Source organism: Podarcis melisellensis, assembly GCF_964234715.1.
Source record: "Podarcis melisellensis genome assembly, chromosome: 3".
Lineage (NCBI taxonomy): Eukaryota > Metazoa > Chordata > Lepidosauria > Squamata > Lacertidae > Podarcis > Podarcis melisellensis.
Window position 1 is genome coordinate 107,670,967 of NC_138530.1, and position 21,063 is coordinate 107,692,029.

The following is a 21,063-nucleotide window of genomic DNA, read 5'->3' on the forward strand; positions in this document are numbered from 1 at the left end:
ACATCCCCTTTGCATGTCCACTCTAGGCAAACAATGAATGTTGTATTTGACTGTTATTTATGTATCGCATCCCACACTTTGGTGCAAAAGCAGCATGCAAATTGAATGAATTAATGAATCCTGCGGCCACAGGATTGGATCAGAGCATTGGGAACCAGTTAATTTGATTGGAGCATTGGAAACCAGAAAAAGGGACATATTTGTGATGGCCCCCTAGCTTTAGAACTCCTGAGGAATACAGGGTCGGATCCATCAAGCATTACATTGTTTCCAAATGTCTTCATTTCTATGAGAGTTTTTGGCTAGGCTGTGAGATGCTTCAACTGCTGTTTTCAGATTACAATGGAACAAATGAAGCAATTGTATGTTTTACGTAAGGTTGCATTGGAAGGCCTTTGCCTAAAAATATTTCTATTTCTATCTCTGTCTGTGGGTTGTGCTTCTGAGCAAATCCCTAATCTCTGGTCATATACGATGGAAGACATGAGACAAAATAAAGAAATGATGGACTGCGCATCATTGCTACTTGCAAAGACACGGGGTTTTGCATGCACTGATGATCAGCGATGCTCGAAAAGTGTCGAGCCTCTATATGTTGGTTTGATTTCAAACCACACAGGCAAAGGAAAACAGGCCACACAGGGTGTCAGTGTGGCATCAGGTAATTGACAGCTGGATAGTCCTGCCAAAGTTGTCTCTGATGGAGGAGGTAAGGATCTGGCCTCCCAGCTGAATCTGTTTTGTTTGCTGCAGACTATGAGATGAATAGGCATTTCTGAACCACAGAAGATTGACTTGTCCTGCTATCACTTCTGCATTTATTCCAATAGCTGATTAATATCAAACATCATGCTGGCATCTATATTCCTTTTTAACAGAGGCAATAAAGACTTTAACAGAGGCAATAAATAAACAAGCATTTTCTATCCTTTTACATTAGGGAATTAAAAAAACAAAACACCACTTCAAATAAAAGAAGAATGCCACATGCTAAATGCTATTTGCCCATGTGTTGCTTTGATGAACTGGAATATTTTTGCGAAAGGATGCAGGTTACTGAAGTGAATTTATTGGCTAGCTCCAACAGATATAAACAAACAGGAGAAGAAAAATTAAAGGCTCTGGACAACTCCATTTCTTTCCTAGTGCCCACATTTTATTAAACATAAGTCTGATTCAACTGAGCCTAAAATCCGCCATGCTGATGGAGTGCTCAGAAAAATCCGAGTTCCCCAATTACCAAAAAAAAGGGGGGCACTTGAAGAATTTGATCCAGCATCAATCCTAGCTTCCGATTACAGTGGTACCTCAGGTTACATACGCTTCAGGTTACATACACTTCAGGTTACAGACTCTGCTAACCTAGAAATAGTACCTTGGGTTAAGAACCTTGCTTCAGAATGAGAACAGAAATCGTGTTCCGGCGGCGTGGCGGCAGCAAGAGGCCCCATTAGCTAAAGTGGTGCTTCAGGTTAAGAACAGTTTCAGGTTAAGAACGGACCTCCAGAACGAATTAAGTACTTAACCCGAGGTACCACTGTACGTGCAAACCCAGAAGCAATGGCTAACAGCTTCAGAACAAGCCATGGTTTACAGTAGGCTTATTAGGAAGCTGTTAGCCATGGTTGACAGTTCACACAGCCTGGGAAACTATGGTTAACAACTTCCAGATAAAGTTAATTCAGTGCTTGGTGTAAGAGGGTGAGAGCAGGATTGTAACCCGATCCACTTTTCTAGAAACTTTTCTGCTCTGCTTCACTACTCTGTGGGCTGAGACTGTTGGGAGAAGGGCAAGACAAGGATATTGAATCAGCCTTCTATTTGCCTGGCAGTAGGTCAATCACCTTGCCAACAAAGATCCGTATAGTTCAAGCTATGGTCTTCCAGGTAGTGATGTATGGAAGTGAGAGCTGGACCATAAAGAAGGCTAATCGCCGAAGAATTGATGCTTTTGAATTATGGTGCTGGAGGAGACTCTTGAGAGTCCCATGGACTGTAAGAAGATCAAACCTCTCCATTCTTAAGGAAATCAGCCCTGAGTGCTCACTGGAAGGGCAGATCCTAAAGCTGAGGCTCCAATACTTTGGCCACCTCATGAGAAGAGAAGACTCCCTGGAAAAGACCCTGATGTTGGGAAAGATGGAGGGCACAAGAAGAAGGGGACGACAGAGGACAAGATGGTTGGACAGTGTTCTTGAAGCTACCAGCATGAGTTTGACTAAACTGCGGGAGGCAGTGGAAGACAGAAGTGCCTGGCGAGCTCTGGTCCACGGGGTCATGAAGAGTCGGACAGGACTAAACAACAACAACAACAACAGGTCAATCAAATGGGTCATGAAGTGGGGAAGAGCTCAGCTCAATTTGCCACAGTTCCAAAATTGAATTCATGTCCGCATAGACCCAAATGAAGGAAGCGGCCTATTTTTTATTTTTCTGGCCGGGGAGACAACCCTTAGATTGAAAAAAGGCTTCCCAATGTTCCATCCTGTATCATCTGCTGCCATAAATGCTTAGCTTCCCTTTTGCCTTTCCAGACACTGTCCTGAATCGTGCTTCAGGCAAAGGGGAGGGAGGGGTGGAAATGCAAGACAGGCCATTCATCAGACCGACCAAAATGCTTTCTGCATTCCTCAAGTCCTGGGAAAAATAGGCTGGATTCTTTTATTACTAATCTTTGCACTTCAACACTTAACGGTCTGACAGAAGGGCTAATGCTGTGTAATTAAAAGCAAATGTTTCCTGGATTCAAAATAAAGCAGGGCAGGATAAAAGCTGGTTGAGCAAGAGCAGCGGAGCAAAGGGGAAGAGAGGGAACAAGCTATTCAGACAGAATTTAAGCTTTTTTAAATAATAATGAAAAAACCCACCCAATAAAAGCAAAGCAAATTAGGACCATAAAAGCACTGAATTCTATTCTGAAGTGTCCAAACAGCTACTAAGAATCCTTTAGCTAAGCAGTTTTAAGACAAGCCACTCTGTTTGTGTGCGCTTTCATTGTGTGTATGCACAGACAACATCCAAATGATGCGCAACCATGCACATCATGGTGCATGGAAGCGGCCGGAAAAGGGTGTGGAAGGTAAAAATAAAGGACCCCTGGACAGTTAAGTCCAGTCAAAGGCGACTATGGGGTTGCGGCGCTCATCTCGCTTTCAGGCCAAGGGAGACGGCGTTTGTCCACAGACAGTTTACTGGGTCATGTGGCCAGCATGACTAAACTGCTTCTGGCACAAAGGGACACTGTGACGGAAACCAGAGCACACGGAAACGCTGTTTAACTTTCTGTCGCAGTGGTATCTATTTATCTACTCACACTGGTGTGCTTTCAAACTGCTAGGTTGGCAGGAACAGAGCAATGGGAGCTCACCCCATCACAAGGATTCGAACCGCTGACCTTCTGATTGGCAAGCCCAAGAGGCTCAGTGGTTTAGACCACAGCACCCACCACCTGTGTCCCTCCCAAAAGGGTTGGAACGGGGGGTGGGTAGGGTGGAACAGGGATAGAATGGGGCATAACCCATAACCCTAGAGAAAGAGAGTAGTTACAACTGGGAGCCAATCTACAGTCATGGCTCTTGTTACGTTTGCGTCAGGTTAAATCTTTTCAGGTTGCATCCCACGGTGACCCGGAAGTACTGGAAAGGGTTACTTCTGGGTTTCGCCACTTGCGCATGCGCAGGCGCTCAAAATGATGTCACGGGCATGCACAGAAGCGGTGAATCGTGACCTGTGCACACACAGATGCGGGTTGCGTTCTGCTCATGTTGCGAATGGGGCTCTGGAACAGATCCCGTTAGCAACCAGAGGTACCACTGTATTTTAGGTGGTTGGAGCCAATCTATTTTATGACCATTATTATTAAAATTTGTATACGGGCCCTTCATCAGGGCAGTTTGCCACATAAAAATACAAGATAAAACAGAGAATACACAATAGATACAAGAACAAAAATCCCCATTCCCACAACACATTTAAAAGGGTATCAGATGTTATTCAGTCCAAGGCCTGGTTGAAACAGAACATTTTCAACCAAAGGTGTGCATTCCACACTCGTTCCTATGCTGCCACCCTCAGGACCTTTCGGGGAGGCACATAAAGAAGGTACTCAATGGATCATCTCAGGAGCAACCCAAATTCCTGCGGAGAGAGGTGGTCTTTGAGGTCTCGTTCTCTCCTTCTCTCCTTCTCTCCTTCTGTGCCAGGGCTGTACCACCTGAGACTGCAGCTAAAGACTCACAGGACTGAACAGTCCTCTGCAGAAGAAAACAAACCCCCACATGTAGAAAGCTAGCAATTAATGGGGAAGTCTAGGCTAAATCTCTTCCCCACGATATGCTTGTCTGCTGTGGGCAAGGATGCTATTAGATACATCACATGATCCACGAATGCAAAAATAAATAAACAAAAAATGAGAAGAAGAGAAAGGAAGTTGTTCTACTGCCACAGCTAATGGCGAGCATCCCACAGCCATGAGACTGTCAAAGAACTTCTCATCCTCCCCGGACAAATTTGGTGCAATCCTTCCTCTTCCCTATACTGTAATGGCCTGTTTATTTGTGATTGCAGGCCTGCAGGCAAGCCACATTTAACTGCAAAGCGCTTAGCCACTTGTAGTAACTCAACAAGCAATGAAAGACCGAAGACTTACGATGGTGCAATGACCTTACCCTGCTTCTGAGCGGATGGGAATATTCTGGTGGGTCAACACTAAATCCCTCTATAACCTTCTGCTTTTCAATTCTGCACAGTTTCATATCAAGCTAGAAGAAAACCTGACTGCTTGTGCTGTCCTTAGAACATCTGTTTTGCTCAGCCAAAGGCAATTAATAATTATTTTATAGTACAACAAAAATGGCGCACCACTGAAAATATGATAAACATATAACAAAAGCTGATGCAATAGCAAATATACGTAACAGCAGCAACACTCAATTAGAAAAAAAAACAGTGCAACACTTTAACAACAGAAACACTCCCAAAATTCTTCATCCACCTCAAACTTATAATACAACAGCAACATCTAGTGTCCAAAAGAATTATTACTGCAAAGAGACAGCAAAGGATAAAGAAAAGTCACTCTATCCAGGGACAGTCCACATATATATTGGTTTATTCCTCCCTCCCCCTCTCTTTTTTTATTGTGAACCAGACAATTAATAACAGAGGAATATTCTTCACAGCTGTGAGCAGAGCAATGGGGTGAGGGCTAAGTGAAGACAAAGTGACATTTAACTACAGTGGTACCTCAGGTTAAGTTTAATTTTACCTCAGGTAAAATTTCAATTACAAATTCCCCTTACAAACATCCCCTTTCTACAAGTCCTGGTCATGAGCTCCTAGACACAAGCTCCCAGAGACTGCAAGCAACTATGCAGATAGAAGCGCTCATCTGTTTAAGAATGTGGTGGTCAACCAGTTCTATATGATGTTACTTTCAGAATAATAATTCACAGTTTAGTAGTGCTCATGGATGTGACCAAAGAAAGCTGGCATGAGGTCACAGTTTAGAAAGGTGTGCAGGTCCAACAGCTTCTGGTCAGTGATATGATAGCCATGTTCAAATATATAAAAGGATGTCACATAGAGGAGGGAGAAAGGTTGTTTTCTGCTGCTCCAGAGAAGCGGACACGGAGCAATGGATCCAAACTACAAGAAAGAAGATTCCACCTAAACATTAGGAAGAACTTCCTGACAGTAAGAGCTGTTTGACAGTGGAATTTGCTGCCAAGGAGTGTGGTGGAGTCTCCTTCTTTGGAGGTCTTTAAGCAGAGGCTTGACAACCATATGTCAGGAGTGCTCTGATGGTGTTTCCTGCTTGGCAGGGAGTTGGACTCGATGGCCCTTGTGGTCTCTTCCAACTCTATGATTCTATGTTTCTAAGTTCATCTCACCCCCTGAACATACTGAAAAATGTATTAACGTCCATTTGCTCTGCACAAAGCTACTAAAGCAGAGAACGGAATGCAGAATTACTACTTCCAATGAAATCCCAACACAGCACGAAGGATTGCAGCCTGGGCAATCCCTGGATCTCTGAGGTGCCAAAATCCCAAGAGAGCAGAAAAGATTATTTATGTATGCGATCATAGCTGCAGAGAGATTATTGGTCCAGAGATGGAAAGAAGAGAAGGAGAACGGGAGATCAAATTGATGGATTATGCCGAAATGGCTAAAATGACCAGAAGAATCAGAAATCAGGAAGACCAAAATTTTAATAAGGAATAGGGAAAATTTATAACTTATCTTAAAAACCATTGCAAGCAGTTAAAAACGTTAGTAGGATTGGAATAGCACTTGTAGATTAATGGTGATTTTCCCCCCCCAATTTTTTTTATTGGTTTCCCAAAATTTTAAACAAACAGACACAAATCATATCTGAACTTGATCCAGTCTTAGTGACATTGTTAAGTGACTTCCTCAAATTCCCCTAGATGAATTTCAGTGTATCATTGTAACAGTTTTCCAAAACCAATTTTTCTCATAATATTAACTTAATCACTTAACGTCTTTCTTTCTTTCCATTTTAACTTTAAACATATTATTCTCTAGCATCACATATTACAACGGAGAGGTAAAAGATTTGGATTATCACAAAAGATGCCGGGGGACGTACTTAACAATAGGACCTACGAAGGGGAGGAGGGAAGTCCAGGAGATTCCTTGGAATCTTGTTTTTATGTTGTATGTTCGATACGTGGCTGTAAAATTTTAAATCTGAAAAACCAAATAAATAAATTTGAGAAACACACACAAATGCTTAAGGTTCGTGGGCTGTTTAAATGAAGGCAGCAGGATGGCTCGGTCGATCAAAGCCTGGGAGACTCTTCATTTCAGGATACTGTAGTGGGTTCGAGCAAAAAAAATAAATAAAGATTCCTGGCAGACAGAGGGGGTTGGACTAGATGACCCTCGGGTGTCCCAACTCTGCAATTCTAGGAATCTAAACCAGGGGCATAAAGCGGCACACCTTGGTGCAAAAGGCTCCAAAATAAGATGCACCAAGGGGAAACAGATGTAATTCCACTATGAGAGGGCCAAACCCCCAGCTGAGCCCTTGATTCCGGGTAGCAGCTCCCCTCTCTGCTTTCCCCCGCAGTAACTCACCGCGGCAACCTTGAATTCGGCTCCTTTTTCCTTAGAGGGAAAGAGAGGCGAGGCTAGCGCACGAGACTTCCGGCTGTGTTCGGAGGGGGGGTGGGTGGGAATGGAACGGACTACACCGCGAGGCGCTCTTTATCAGCTCCACTTGGGCCTCGCACTTTGCTTCCAGCCCCAAAACATTTAGTCGGCTTTTCTGTTGCTTCTCTATAACGCGCCGTTTGTCGGCCTTGCCACTCTCCCTCGCTTCGAAAACGACTCGGAAATCTGGCGCGCGAGCAGCAGTGCTCGGCCCTTGGGATCCCCCGCCCGGTTCAAAAGAGCCGATTCGCGTATAGGAAACGAGGAAGGTTCCTCTAGGCTTGACGTCTTCCGGCCCATTCAAAGATGTCCGCCGACTACTTCCGTTTTCCGCCCTTACGTAAGGGCTTTTCTACGGGGCCACGTGACGGGCGGCAGCCAATAGCTCGTCACAGCCCACGCTCCGGCAATTAGCCTGCCGGTTTCATGGGAGAGAGGCCTAGTCTCCCTCCTACATGCGCACTACAGCTCCCAGAATGCACAGAGGGCCCCTTACCGTGGACGGCCTAGCTCTTCGCGTTCGTGGTGCATCCTGGGATATGTAGTCTCATTTCTCCTTGAAGTCCATTTCAGGAGAGCTGCGGAGCCTGAGAGGTTTGCAGAGTATTTGCTGGCCCGTCCAAGAGAGAGAGAGAGATAGAGGTACTGGAGCAGCAGGGGAGGGAAACTCTGTTATTATTATTATTATTATTTATTTTTATTATTACTACTACTACTACTGGAGGGACATTGAATTGAATTCATTGAATTGTAACCTTTCTCAGCAGCAGAGAAAGATAAGAGACTTGGCTACTTTTTCCCTTCCTCCCCTTTTAAAAAAATTAGAAATGCTGGAGAAGGGTAATTGAAAAGCACGTAAAATTAATTTCAAATTCCTGACACCTGCAAATTGTTGAATTTTTTTTAGGAAGACCCCAAAATTGATAGTTTCCTTGACATCTGATAGGAGGGTGCCACCACCGAGAAGGCCCTCTGCCTGGTTCCCTGTAATCTCACTTCTCACAGGCAGGGAACCACCTGAAGGCCCTTAGAGCTGGACCTCAGTGTCCGGGCAGAACGATGGGGGTGGAGACGCTCCTTCAGGTATACTGGGCCAAGGCCGTTTAGGGCTTTAAAGGTCAACACCAGCACTTTGAATTGTGCTCGGAAACGTACTGGGAGCCAGTGTAGGTCTTTCAAGAGTGGTGTTATGTGGTCTCAAAGGCTGCTCCCAGTCACCTGTCCGGCTGCCGCATTCTGGATTAGTTGTAGTTTCTGGGTCACCTTCAAAGGTAGCCCCACGTAGAGCGCATTGCAGTAGTCCAAGCGGGAGATAACCAGAGCATGCACCACTCTGGGGAGACAGTCTGCTGGCAGGTAGAGTCTCAGCCTGCATACTAGATGGAGCTGATAAACAGCTGCCCTGGACACAGAATTGACCTGCGCCTCCATGGACAGCTGTGAGTCCAAAATGACTCCCAGGCTGCGCACCTGGTCCTTCAGAGCCACAGATACCCCATTCAGGACCAGGGAGTCCACACCCGCCCGCCCCCTGTCCCCCCAAAACAGTACTTCTGTTTTGTCAGGATTCAACCCCAATCTGTTAGCCGCCATCCATCCTCTAACCACCTCCAGACACTCACACAAGACATTCACCGCCTTCACTGGCTCTGATTTAAGAGAGAGGTAGAGGTAGGGAAGGTGACTGGCCCAAGGTCATCCAGTGACCTTCATGACCAAGTAGGGATTCAAACCCATGTCTTGATAGTTTCTCTTCAGCACTTCAACCACTACAGTATAACACAACTGCTTTCAAGCCCTTAGTAGCAGAATCCCCATTTATCCATGTGTGCACTGACAGGGTAACAAAAGTCTTCTTTATTTCGGGGTTTCGTGGTGTTGCAAGACCAAAGGAAAGGACATATTACCACCACCTGCTGACTATAGTGCTATTGTTTCACAGATGTAAAAAAGGATCATGCCAGAGAGGAGCTTTCTTGTGTAAAAAACTAGTTTTTAAACAGGAAGTTTTTTTGTCTGCAGAAATAAGTCCGTCCACATGCAATCTGGAGTGTTGTGTAGCCCAGAAACCAGCTTAACATCTCATTTAGAACTGGGAAGCTCATTGCATAGTGTAAAAAGTTGGGTCGTCCTCATTGTGATCTTGAATATTGGAGTCCAAATATTGAATTGTAACTATCCAAATATGCTCAGTTGGTAGAGCATGAGATTCTTAATCTCAGGGTCATGGGTTCCATTGGACTAGATGACTAGATCGTGGTCCCTTCTAAGTCTACAAGTCTACGAAATGAACTACTGTAATTTATGAAACTGGAAGTTTGCTCGTGTGACTTAGATTTTAAAACCTGTCATTGCTTGTAATATTTATGCAAATCTAGCATACAGAACTGTGCCCTGAATAGTGTCTCTCTCTGCCTGTTGTAGTTCATAACCTATGACCAGTCACAACAAAACCCAGAACTGATTTGTTTTGCGTTTCCATTAGGCATATAAATCCTGCTTTGGGGCTTACTGCAAGCATCTGGTTGATCACTCTGAGAATAAGAAGTTGAACTAAATGGTCCTTTGTCCTGATGCAGAAGGCTCTTGTTCATAGCTGTCAACCTTCCCTTTTTTTTGCGGGAAATTCCCTTATTCCAGCGCCGTTTCCCACTGCTATCCCGGATTGTTAGATATCCCGTAGACCGTACCCGGGACAGGTGAGGCTGTTGATCCCTTATTTTCGAGGCTGCTGATCCCTTATTTTCAAATCTGAAAGTTGACAGCTATGCTCTTGTTATGTCTTTAAATTCATGTAGACTTGGGTGTAGTTAATGATCATGCAGGCATCTGTATTGCAAGCACTGTTTTTCTGCGTTTTGTGTTCTTAAGCTATGGTATTATGAGTTTACAAGTGGAACCGGCAACAAAACATTGCAATATAAAATGCTTCTGATCAGGGTTCCACCCACCCAACCAGGCATGTTGTTTTCCAAGGTACTCCATTCGGACCCCAGATACAATCCTGCCAGCACTTGCCAATTGATTTTGGCCTTAAAGGGGATTATTTTGACCAAGGGCAGCTGCACATGCCCATTTTGACTAACAGCTTGCCATTTTGCTTGGGCAGGAAAGTTTGCCATTTGCAAAACACTGTCACCCTAGTGCAGATAATGTGATCCACCCACGGGAGCAAGGCTTCCACATGCATGTCACTTGCTGGAGCAGGAACCACCATCATAAATTGGACGCAGCTTCAGTTGCAGAGCTGTTCTATCTGTACTGCATTGCTTTCAGTAGCGCAGAACTGAACTTTTACTCCATCTACGTGACTGTGCAAGCAGTAAATATCATTGTTCCTTTTTATGTCACTAGGATGGATTATATAACCCCACCCCCACCCTAAAATACTGACTTTAATTCAACTATTTAATTCATATATTTTCTGAACAAGATAACACATGTTCCTGTTTGCTGTAACGATGATAATGTTTGTTTGCTATGAAGCAGAGCATTTACACAATCTAGGACAGGAGCACAAACCTAAACCTTCATTTGAAGTCAACTGGCTTAAAAATGTCCTAACTCTAGGTGGCTTGTGCCCTAAATGTCCGTGCCATTTGTTTGACAGTCATATGACCTAAATTCAGATTCTCCCTCCCACCTCCCGTTCGTTCTTCTACGTAGAAAAGCAAAAGGGTGTTTGTCAGAGGAGCACGGATTTATTTTCAGTGCCATTTAAACATGTTGGCTTGTATTAAAAGCCGGCTTCATTTTAAACCAAATAATGTGGGGGGGGGTGGTTTGTTTGTTTTAAAAAAGAAGATGTTGCTTATTTTAAAAGAAAAAAAGATGTGAAATTGTAAAAATCATTTATGGTTTTTTGTTCATCCTGCCTGCAGCTCTAACTGAATTGGCACAGATGTCTCTGACTGGTCATTTATTGGAAGCAAAAGACTAGTTCAGTTTAAAACTGAATCTATATATGCTCTTTAACACGTGGGAGGTGAGTCTGCAGATTAAACGTAGTTCTCACTGAGATGATAATGGTGTGCCTGAGCTTTACCAATTTAGCATACTCATATGTATGAGGCTCATATCTATGAATAATGTGCCTTAGGATGATTGACTGGCTCCTACAAAATATTCCCTTAGCATAGAACAGGCACGTCCAACAGGTAGATTGTGATCTGCCGGTAGATCACTGGATGTCTGTGGTAGATCACTGGTAGATCACTGGCTCTCCCCAAAGAACAAGTTTGGCTCCCCTAAAAAAAGCTCTGCACCCCCAAAAAGGGGCTTCCCTCCTCCCTACAAAAAGTTCAACAACTTTGACCTGAACCCCCAAAAAGGGGGTAGATCACTACCAGTCTTTAACTCCGTGAGTAGATCGCAGTCTCTTGGGAGTTGGCCACCCCTGGCATAGAAGACTAGACATCGAGGGAAAGATTCTAGCCTCATCTTTTCCCTGATGCACCACTTTCCTATGTGCAGAGATCTATTGCTTTTTAAAAAAAATAGTTTCTAGATGACCCTTGCGGTCCCTTCCAACTCTACAGCTTTGTGATCATGGAAGCCTCTAGTGGAATTCTGAAGTTGTCTTCTTCTTTGGCGATCACTTGTAGCCAAGTAAGATTGTCTTCCATAAACATGGTTTTAACAGTGAGTCCGTAAGTGACTCTGGAGGCCAATTCTGGATCCACACATCCTTCCACAGTGGGAGCATAGGTTTGCATGTGGGAGTTGATCACGGTGAGGGTTTGCCAAGCGTGCCTTCCTCTTAGCACGTTGTGTAACCCTGGCATTACCATTTTAATTAAAAGGGAAGAATGTTTTTGAATCTGAAGAAGGAGAAATATATTGTCAAAGCTAATGTGAAAGCTTTCAAGAAGCACACACACATTTGTATAAGGAAATGAAGAATTGTTAAAAATAAACGCCTAGGAGAATATGCAGCCCACAGAACAATCAGCCCTGCAGAGATTTACTTGTAGAATCGGGAACAGACTGCGGAAAATCAAATGGTAGCCCCTGAAAAGCAGTTTATTTTATTAAATGTAAACAGATCACTAGGGAAACATGCTCAAATGATGGCCAACCTAAATTTTATGACTACTGTATCTAATTTTTCAGACTAGGAAATACTGATAGCAGTAGATAGGAATGGGGCATTGAGTCCTGCCCAGGGTAGCTCTAAGGGCAAAAATACACGATTTGGAAGGCCAAACAGTAAAAATCAATAGTTTCCTCAGTTTAACAGATAAGGGAGGTGTAAGCCCCTACAGTCCAAAGACAATTGGAAAGCTTTTCCCATTTCTTTCCTTCTTGCAGAGAAATGTTTGAGGTAAATTTGGGAGAGTCAAAATGGCTTCAGGATTGTTCTCCTGTACAGTGGTACCTCTGGATACGAACGGGATCTGTTCCGGAGCCCTGTTCGCATCCTGAAGCGAACACAACCTGTGCGGGTCGCGATTCGCTGCTTCTGCGCATGCACGTGACGTCATTTTGACTGTCTGCGCATACACGAGCGGAGAAACCTGGAAGTAACGCATTCTGTTACTTCCGGGTCACCGTGGAGCGCAACCCAAAAATGTTCTACCTGAAGCAACTTCAACCCAAGGTATGACTGTACTATTTCAAACACATGATTTATATCAGGCTTCTTCAACCTCTGCCCTCCAGATGTTTTTGGCCTACAACTCCCATGATCCCTAGCTAGCAGGACCAGTGGTCAGCGATAATGGGAATTGTAGTCTCAAAACATCTGGAAGTCCAAGGTTGAGGAAGCCTGGTTTATATACTGTACTTATGTATGTGTTTGCCGTGTACATTTATGAACATTCATTCTATATTTGACAAGGGACGCGGGTGGCGCTGTGGGTAAAAGCCTCTGCGCCTAGGGCTTGCCGATCGAAAGGTCGGCGGTTCGAATCCCCGTGGCGGCGTGCGCTCCCGTCGCTCGCTCCCAGCGCCAGCCAACCTAGCAGTTCGAAAGCACCCCCGGGTGCAAGTAGATAAATAGGGATCGCTTACTGGCCGGAAGGTAAACGGCGTTTCCGTGTGCTGCGCTGGCTCGCCAGATGCAGCTTGTCACGCTGGCCACATGACCCGGAAGTGTCTGCGGACAGCGCTGGCCCCCGACCTCTTAAGTGAGATGGGCACACAACCCTAGAGTCTGTCAAGACTGGCCCATACGGGCAGGGGTACCTTTACCTTTTTATTCTATATTTGAGACCTTGGAATTCTTGTAACAGAGGTTGTAGGCAGAATCCAATGAAGTCTGCCTGCTTGTGCATCAAAAATCCATTTGCGCTATGGGGATCCTGGTCTTTTGTCCCCCACTCCTCCTCCACCACTCTGCCCCCCACCCACCCCTTAATCTGCTCTGGAGGTTTCATGAAACATCAACCTATATAGAGCACAGTCATACTTCCATGCAATTATTGCAACTAGAGCAAGAACTGCCTGCCCCCAGAAGTCAAATGTGCTCTTGCTCTCAAACCCAGAAGTAATCAGGATATGTGAAGAATTGCATTCCCCTCCCTGTTAATAATGTTCCAGAGACAGCAAGTGTGGGATGCTAGCAAAGCATTTCTAAGAGGTATTCTGAACCCACTCAGTGCTTATCGTGAAAAGAAAAGAGCAGGCAAAACAGAAAAACGAATTTGTACTGGAGATTAATAATGAAGAAAAAGAGCATAAGAAGGCAGCCACTTAAAACAGTTCTTAATAAATTAAGGACACTTTTACCTCGGGTTAAGTACTTAATTCGTTCCAGAGCTCTGTTCTTAACCTGAAATTGTTCTTAACCTGAAGCACCACTTTAGCTAATGGGGCCTCCTGCTGCCGCCACACCGCCGGAGCACGATTTCTGTTCTCATCCTGAAGCAAAGTTCTTAACCCGAGGTAATATTTCTGGGTTAGCGGAGCCTGTAACCTGAAGCGTATGTAACCCGAGGTACCACTGAATTTGGGAACAAATGAACTTGGAACTTTTAGAAACACAGACTCTTAATTTCAGTAAGCAAAACAAAAGGTTAAAGAAAGAACAACATACGAACCCAGTTCCTCCAATAAAAAGGAGAATTGATATAGCTAGGTTTTTGAAAGAGATTATTTATTTAGGGCACTTACAAAATATGCCAGAGAATATGGGTGTTTGCAATGTTTTGGTGTTCAGCTTTGGATTGGTGGGAACGAAGCATTTTATTCCAACTCTGTTTTTAACGTGCTTATGTGGTTTCTTTTTTGTGTATTTAATTTGTTTTCAAATCACTTCAGGGCATTTTTTTTGTCGTGGAAAGCAATATATACATTTAATAAACCTAACTGAAACATCATTGTACCATTTTGAAACAAACAAAAGATACAGATCAAGTCACAAAACAAATTGACTTTAAATCAGCTAAATGCCTGGGTAACAAAAATGTCTTCATATGCAGGGCTGGGTTAAGACCTTTAGAGGCCCTAAGCGCTTAAAAGATTTGGGTTCCTCTTCATATATATCTAATTCAAAATATAAACCATAAAATAAAATTTTGTTTTTCGAAATGAAGCAACCTACAGTAAGATGGAAAATGATGTTTATTTTTCCATATAAATAATGTTTTGTTCAGCTGTGCCATATGGTCCATAGTAAATCCAGCAATGGAATTTTTTTGTGGTGCCCCCCTTCCCTTGATGTCCTAAGCATGTGATTATTTTGCTTAATGCTTAATCCAGCCCTGTTCAGAAGACACCTCCAAAACCTACCAGGGGCAAGGCCAGCTTGATTCCATAATCAAGGTTCCCTTGTTGAAAAAGCCCTCTCACATATTGCTGCATATCACACAGTTGGTAAGTGCAGGATTTTTAAGAGTGCATCGCCAGATAGAATCATATACCGTATTTTTCGCCCTATAGGACGCACTTTTTCCCCTCCAAAAATGAAGGGGAAATCTGGGTGCGTCCTATGGGCCGAATGCAGGCTTTCGCTGAAGCTTGGAGAGCGAGAGGGGTCAGTGTGCACTGACCCCTCTCGCTCTCCAGGCTTCAGGAACACATCCGCAGCCTAGACAGCCCTGCGGGAGTTCCTGCAGGGCTCCCTACGCTGCGGATAGCAGCCTGCCGCCCCGCGCGCCGGACAGACATCGGCCAGCCCCACAAGCTCGGGGGACAGCAAGGGGGCACAGCGCCGCCATCCCGCTGTTCCTCAACCTGGTTCGGTTTCCCCAACCTGGTTTTGGGGGGGAAATAAAGGGGGGAATTTCCTTTATTCCCCCCCCAAAAAAAACTAGGTGCATCCTATGGGATGGAGCGTCCTATGGGACGAAAAATACGGTAATTGTGGAGCTGGAAGGGACCCTGAGGATCATTTAGTCCAACCCCCTAGAATTCAGCAATCTGCAGCTGTCCCACAGGGGATCAAACCTGTGACCTTGAATTTATCAGTACCATGCCCATACCAACCGAGCTATCCAGACTCTGGTCTTATGCTGTAAGTAGTTAAGGATTTCATTATTTAATGGGCACAGAGCATAGGGAGGGAATTGTGGGGGAAAGAGCACAGGTTTTCTCCAAACATGAATCGAAAAAAAAAATTGCTATAAGATTATGGCTAGATGGCATGACCTTGGAAACAAGTACAGTCATACCTTGGAAGCTGAACACCTTAGGAGTCTAACCTTTTGGCTCCCGAACGCTGCAAGTATGTTCCGGTTTGCAAATGTTCTTTGGAAGCCAAACGTCCAATGCGGCTTACTCAGCTTCCAATTGCTTGCAGGAAGCTCCTGCAGCCAATCAGAAGCCACATCTTGGTTGTTGAATGTTTTCAGAAGTCAAACGGACTTCCAGAACAGATTCCGTTCGACAACCAAGGTATGACTGTACTCCTTAAATTTGTGGGGCTTATTTCTGAGAAAGTATCTAGGATCATGCGACCCAAATGCAAATGTTCAGTCTTTGCTTGATTGCACAATTATTACTGTTGGGGTATGAGGGTGCATGCGTGTTTAAATTGTGTTCAGTAGAACGTATTTCAAATTTTCCTGTTCTTTACATAGGTAGCAGCCAGACACGCTATGGGCATTAAAAGCATTTGGAAGAACTACAAAGTTTTGATTGTTATGGGACCTAGCCTTGCGTTGATACACTGGGGCTGGTATAACATCAAATCCAATCCTATGTTCCAGCCAAAGAGTGAGGACACTATCCCTGACCCTGGCCTTGTGACATACGCACTGCAACAGGACAGCAAAAGTAAAAAAAATAGCCAATAACGGTGCTGCAGGAAAATCGAAAGGTAAGTTCCTGCTGCAGCAAGAACAAAACCATCAAGGCAATGCAAATAAAAGAGAATCTTGTATTGCAGCAAAATTATAGAAATTGTTCCCTTTTCCTGCATCTCTACAGTCCAGAGCCTCTTCCTGTGCCCAGAACAGCAGTGGTCCATAATAGGCAGTCCTTGGCTCTGCCTGTCAAGGACAGGCACAGATTTTACGCTAGCAATTTCTGAAAGTCAGTCAATCAGAGAGGTGGGTTTAGAAAGAATATTTGGAAGCAAATCTGCTCCACTTCCCTTAATAGCATAGTAACTACGAGGCTGAGCTACAAACCAGGAAGGCCTTGGTTGAGATTTAACCTCTGCCCTGAGCTCACTAAGTTGTCCTAGGCAAGGTGTTCTCCCTGGGGCTTGAGAGAATTACACAGGCCCTACCTTATAGGGTTGTTGTAAAAAGCAAAAATGTGAAGCACTTTGAAAACCCGACAGCGGTCAATAAATGCTAAGTAACATTGTTGTGTACAGCTCCATGACTAAAATTGTTTTCACAGAAAAACCCAATAAAAACCTGGTTTGATTTTTCTTCCTGCTAACTGAAAACCAGGCAGCTGTGTGACCCAGGAAAATGCACCGGGATTAGCAACACTTAAATCAGCGGTGGGCAACTGGGTTCTTTAAGAATCCGAGCTTTCATTTTTGCTTTTATTTCATCTTGGTTGTGGGGCGTACGTCTGAATATGGGATTTGCTGCTTTAAATTTAAGGTGCAGCCATTCCCCCAACACCGCCGCCTGTTTATCTTTTTAAAAATGTGCCATCCTGGTTGCTTGAATTCATCTGCTGTGACATTTTTCATCAGTTTACATTTTCATACAGGGTGGCAAAATGGGACACGGGCACTGATCAGATCTGTAATGAATGTGAAGCATCCCAGCTGCGGTTCACCACCTGCCTTTGCAGAGCTGCTGCAAATACGGTTCTCCATGCATAATGCATAGAAGCACATGCCTAACCTAATTTTTCTGAACCCGCCTGTCTGCAAGCTTCAATAATTATTACTAAGGTGTTTTTTTTAAAAAAAAAAGTTAAAAACCGTCGTTTCTGTAAACGTAGAAAAAAAAAGGTTTGTCATCAATACTGCAGTCCTTCGGCTAATTTATACCGACAGATTATAGTGCATTAACATAAATGCAGTCTTTATGCACAAGTGTGTTTTAAACATTGTCTTAGGGTTTGGTTTTAAATCTGCTGTAGATCTTCATTGGGCTCTTCAATTGTGTTTCTTTTAATTGCATTGTAATGATATCTGCAGGAATTGGGGTGGGGGTGAGAACAGAGCAGGCATAGGCAAATGTGGCCCTCCAGATGTTTTGGGACTACAACTCCCATCATCCCTGACCACTGGTCCTGTTAGCTAGGGATGATAGGAGTTGTAGTCCGAAAACATCTGGATGGCCAAGTTTGCCTATGCCTGGAATAGAAAGTTGAACACTAAAAGGGGGAGCTGGCAATATGAGAATATTGCATGTGTGTTTTTGCCTCATATCTCTGCAAATGTTAAATATATATATATATTTTCAACAAGAAAGCTGAGGCTCAGAAGATCCCATTGCCCTCTTCCTCTCCTCCTGTGGACTCCCATAATTGTAGCATGATCCGAGAATGGTTGTGATGAAGAATGGGCTCATAAACATACATTTAATATAGGCAGGGGCTGCTGGGCCAATTGCAAAAGGAGACAAATTAAGCATATTAGGTCAGATCCTTATGGCAGTGATCCGAATCACACACTCCCACCCCAACAACAATCGTAATCACCAGTGCAGTACCCAAACCACCCTGCAGCATTGGTCAAAGGTGATGTGTGACTGATGTGGCCGTTGGCCCCCAGTAGGAATACAAGCCTAATGGGTAAAGGCAGCCAAGAGGTGGCCACTGGCAGAGCAAATCTAGGAACAGCAAATTCATTCCAGCTGCTTCAAGAATTGCAGATAAATTGCCCAGGCGCAACAAATTCATTCCAGACTCATCCTGTTTAGAGTAGGCCCATTGACTGAGTATTTCTTTTAAAGTTTTTATTTATACTTTTCGAGTTTATACGTTACATTAGTTTTACAATCAGTTTAACATTTCAAAGTTTCTGTGGTTCCTTGAATTTATTTTTTAATACCTTCTGCATATCCAAATTCATTTAATTATCTACTTTAAATATATACTCTTAGGAAACTGCAGGTTATTACAATAATCCTGCCAATGATTTTATCAGTTTGCAATTTATCTGTAAATATCCAATAAACCATTTCCATTCTTTTATAAAAAGTTTGTTATCTTGATTTCTTACTCTTCTGGCCATTTCTGCCTATTCCATAAGTTTTTGTGTCCATTCTTCCTTTGCTGGGACTTCTGCTTCTTTCCACTTTTGGACAAATAGCATTCTTGCTGCTGTAGTAGCATACATGAATAAGTTTCTACACAATTTAGGTAGTTCTGTCTCTATAATTCCCATTGACTGAGTATAGGAACAACCACTGTTCCAGTTCTGCCCTCCATATTCCAGTGCCCATGACAAGGTGCAGCCAGCAAATGGCTGAGATCCCTTTCCTGCCCACCTACAGGGATGGGCATGGCAACTGTGGCTTTATCTTCCACCAGCATATCAAGTTTTGAAGGCCACATAGTCTGACATCAACCAAGAACTACCCACGGCCAATGACACTTACAGATCCCATCTGCAAACCTGATCATATGAATTGTGGGTGCTCTTGCTGCTCCCTTGTTTAGTTGGGCCATGACAAAAAGGTGTGCAGCTGCAATGTCTGAACTTTGTGGCCACGCTGGTAGTATTGCTTGGGCACATGGGTTGATTTTGGGAACCTTCTGCTGCATTGCACTGCCTACTGTTGCATTTTGATGTTGGTCTGAAGGTTTGGCTTTATGGGTTTCGGCTATAGTGGGAAGTTGTGGATTGTGGCTTCCTTTCTTCTGGCTCTCCCCCTCAATTTAGAATTTTATTGCCAAGGACTCATGGGGCAACCGTTGGAGACCAATGTGGGTAGGATATGGGAGCAGACAAAGAATTGGTTGGCCAAGAAGGGATGCAACACTTACAGTGAAGAATTCCACTTTTACTATTTTCCTCTTCGAGCTGTGTATTTAACTGATAGGTAAGGTAAAGGTAAAAGGACCCCTGACCATTAGGTCCAGTCGTGGCTGACTCTGGGGTTGCCGCGCTCATCTCGCTTTAATGACTGAGGGAGCCGGCGTACAGCTTCCAGGTCATGTGGCCAGCATGACCAAGCCGCTTCTGGCAAACCAGAGCAGCGCATGGAAACACCGTTTACCTTCCCGCCGGAGTGGTACCTATTTATCTACTTGCACTTTGACGTGCTTTCGAACTGCTAGCTTGGCAGGAGCAGGGACCGAGCAACGGGAGCTCACCCCATCCCAGGGATTCGAACCGCCGACCTAATGATCGGCAAGTCCTAGGCTCTGTGGTTTAACCCACAGCGCCACCCGTGTCCCTATTTAACTGATAATTCCCCCCAAATTCAAGAGGTTAATAGGCTTTCTGTTTCATTGAATAGAAAATTACAATGACATATCAGGCTCCTGAAAAGACAGTTAAAGTCTATACCATTCAGCCATGCCCCCTAACATCTTGTCGCTGGGATATGTTGTGTCTAAGGATTCACACTAGTTGTTTTTTTTGGGGGGGTAGCATTTCCCTAGCATAAACAGGATGTTTCCAATATTTCACACACCTTGCTCGTGCAGCCAGAGTTATCGGATACCAGATCACATGATGTGCCTTCTGTCAAATACATGACAGGACTTTAAATGAGCCCCAACGGTGTTAAAAAGATAAGCAGAGTGATCCGTTTGGCGTGAATTGTCTTGCTAAAATGTGAGCTGAGAAAATGCATGATTATTTCGGTCACGTTTCTGCTTCGTACGCCAAAATATAGGTGAAATGAAGCCCTGCAAGTCAAAATTAGGGTGTTCCCTTGGCTGGTTGCTTTGGTTACTGTTTCTCCCTCCCAGCATTTTAAATGAACACGGGATTTTTGCATTGTGCTTGCATAACCAATTATACAGGGAAGGACATGTGAGGGTCTTTTAACCAGTTTGATTGCACATTATGCTATAATCTCATATTCTGCTGAGCTGGCCTGCTGTTTGCCCGCAGGTCTCATTGAAATATATTGTATCTACAACAAGTAACAAGTAACTGTGCCTCTAACGGCAGCCTCATTCACCACCCGTCTCTTTTTCTAAAACTGTAGGTACACTTCACTTTGTTAATTTGAGTTTCGGGCCGTGAACTAAAGAGATGAAGAAGATCAGCTGGATTCGGAAAAACTGGCTCCTTGTGGCTGGACTGTCATTTGTCGGTGTCCATCTTGGGACCTATTTCATTCAACGAGCCGCAAAGTCCTCTGCTAAAACAAGCTTGGAAATTAAATCAAAGGGTCTTGACGAATGACGCAATCTCTGCATCTTCACATTGGTAGCTATCATAGCAAGTGTGCATTTGTTTTGTCATTGACTCCATAGTTGATTAAATGTGCTTTGTGGAAATGGAAACATATCCTTTTTCTTCTTCTTTTCCTTTTAACATTTCCATAAGTACTGGGAGGAAGAGACAAC

General features: G+C 44.0%; 2 protein-coding genes across 3 annotated transcripts in view; one reads left to right on the top strand and one right to left on the bottom strand.

Annotated features, from left to right (window-relative positions):
* SLX4IP (SLX4 interacting protein) overlaps positions 1 to 7,123 on the bottom strand; it is a 95,630-nt gene extending 88,507 nt beyond the window's left edge. The window contains 1 exon segment of the mRNA XM_081906602.1: positions 7,105 to 7,123. The gene's annotated coding sequence lies outside the window, so the exon portion shown is untranslated.
* A 459-nt stretch (positions 7,124 to 7,582) lies between these two features.
* LOC309367272 (uncharacterized protein) lies at positions 7,583 to 21,000 on the top strand. Of its 2 annotated transcripts, XM_081906695.1 has the most exons (3): positions 7,594 to 7,821; positions 16,200 to 16,438; positions 20,700 to 21,000. In XM_081906695.1, exon 3 carries the CDS (start codon positions 20,747 to 20,749, stop codon positions 20,897 to 20,899), a length of 153 nt encoding a protein of 50 aa, XP_081762821.1. In that variant the 5' UTR covers positions 7,594 to 7,821; positions 16,200 to 16,438; positions 20,700 to 20,746; the 3' UTR covers positions 20,900 to 21,000. The 2 variants fall into 2 exon arrangements, with proteins under 2 accessions (XP_081762822.1, XP_081762821.1); XM_081906696.1 differs by lacking the exon at positions 16,200 to 16,438 and having other exon boundaries at positions 7,583 to 7,821.
* The last annotated feature ends 63 nt before the right edge of the window (positions 21,001 to 21,063 follow it).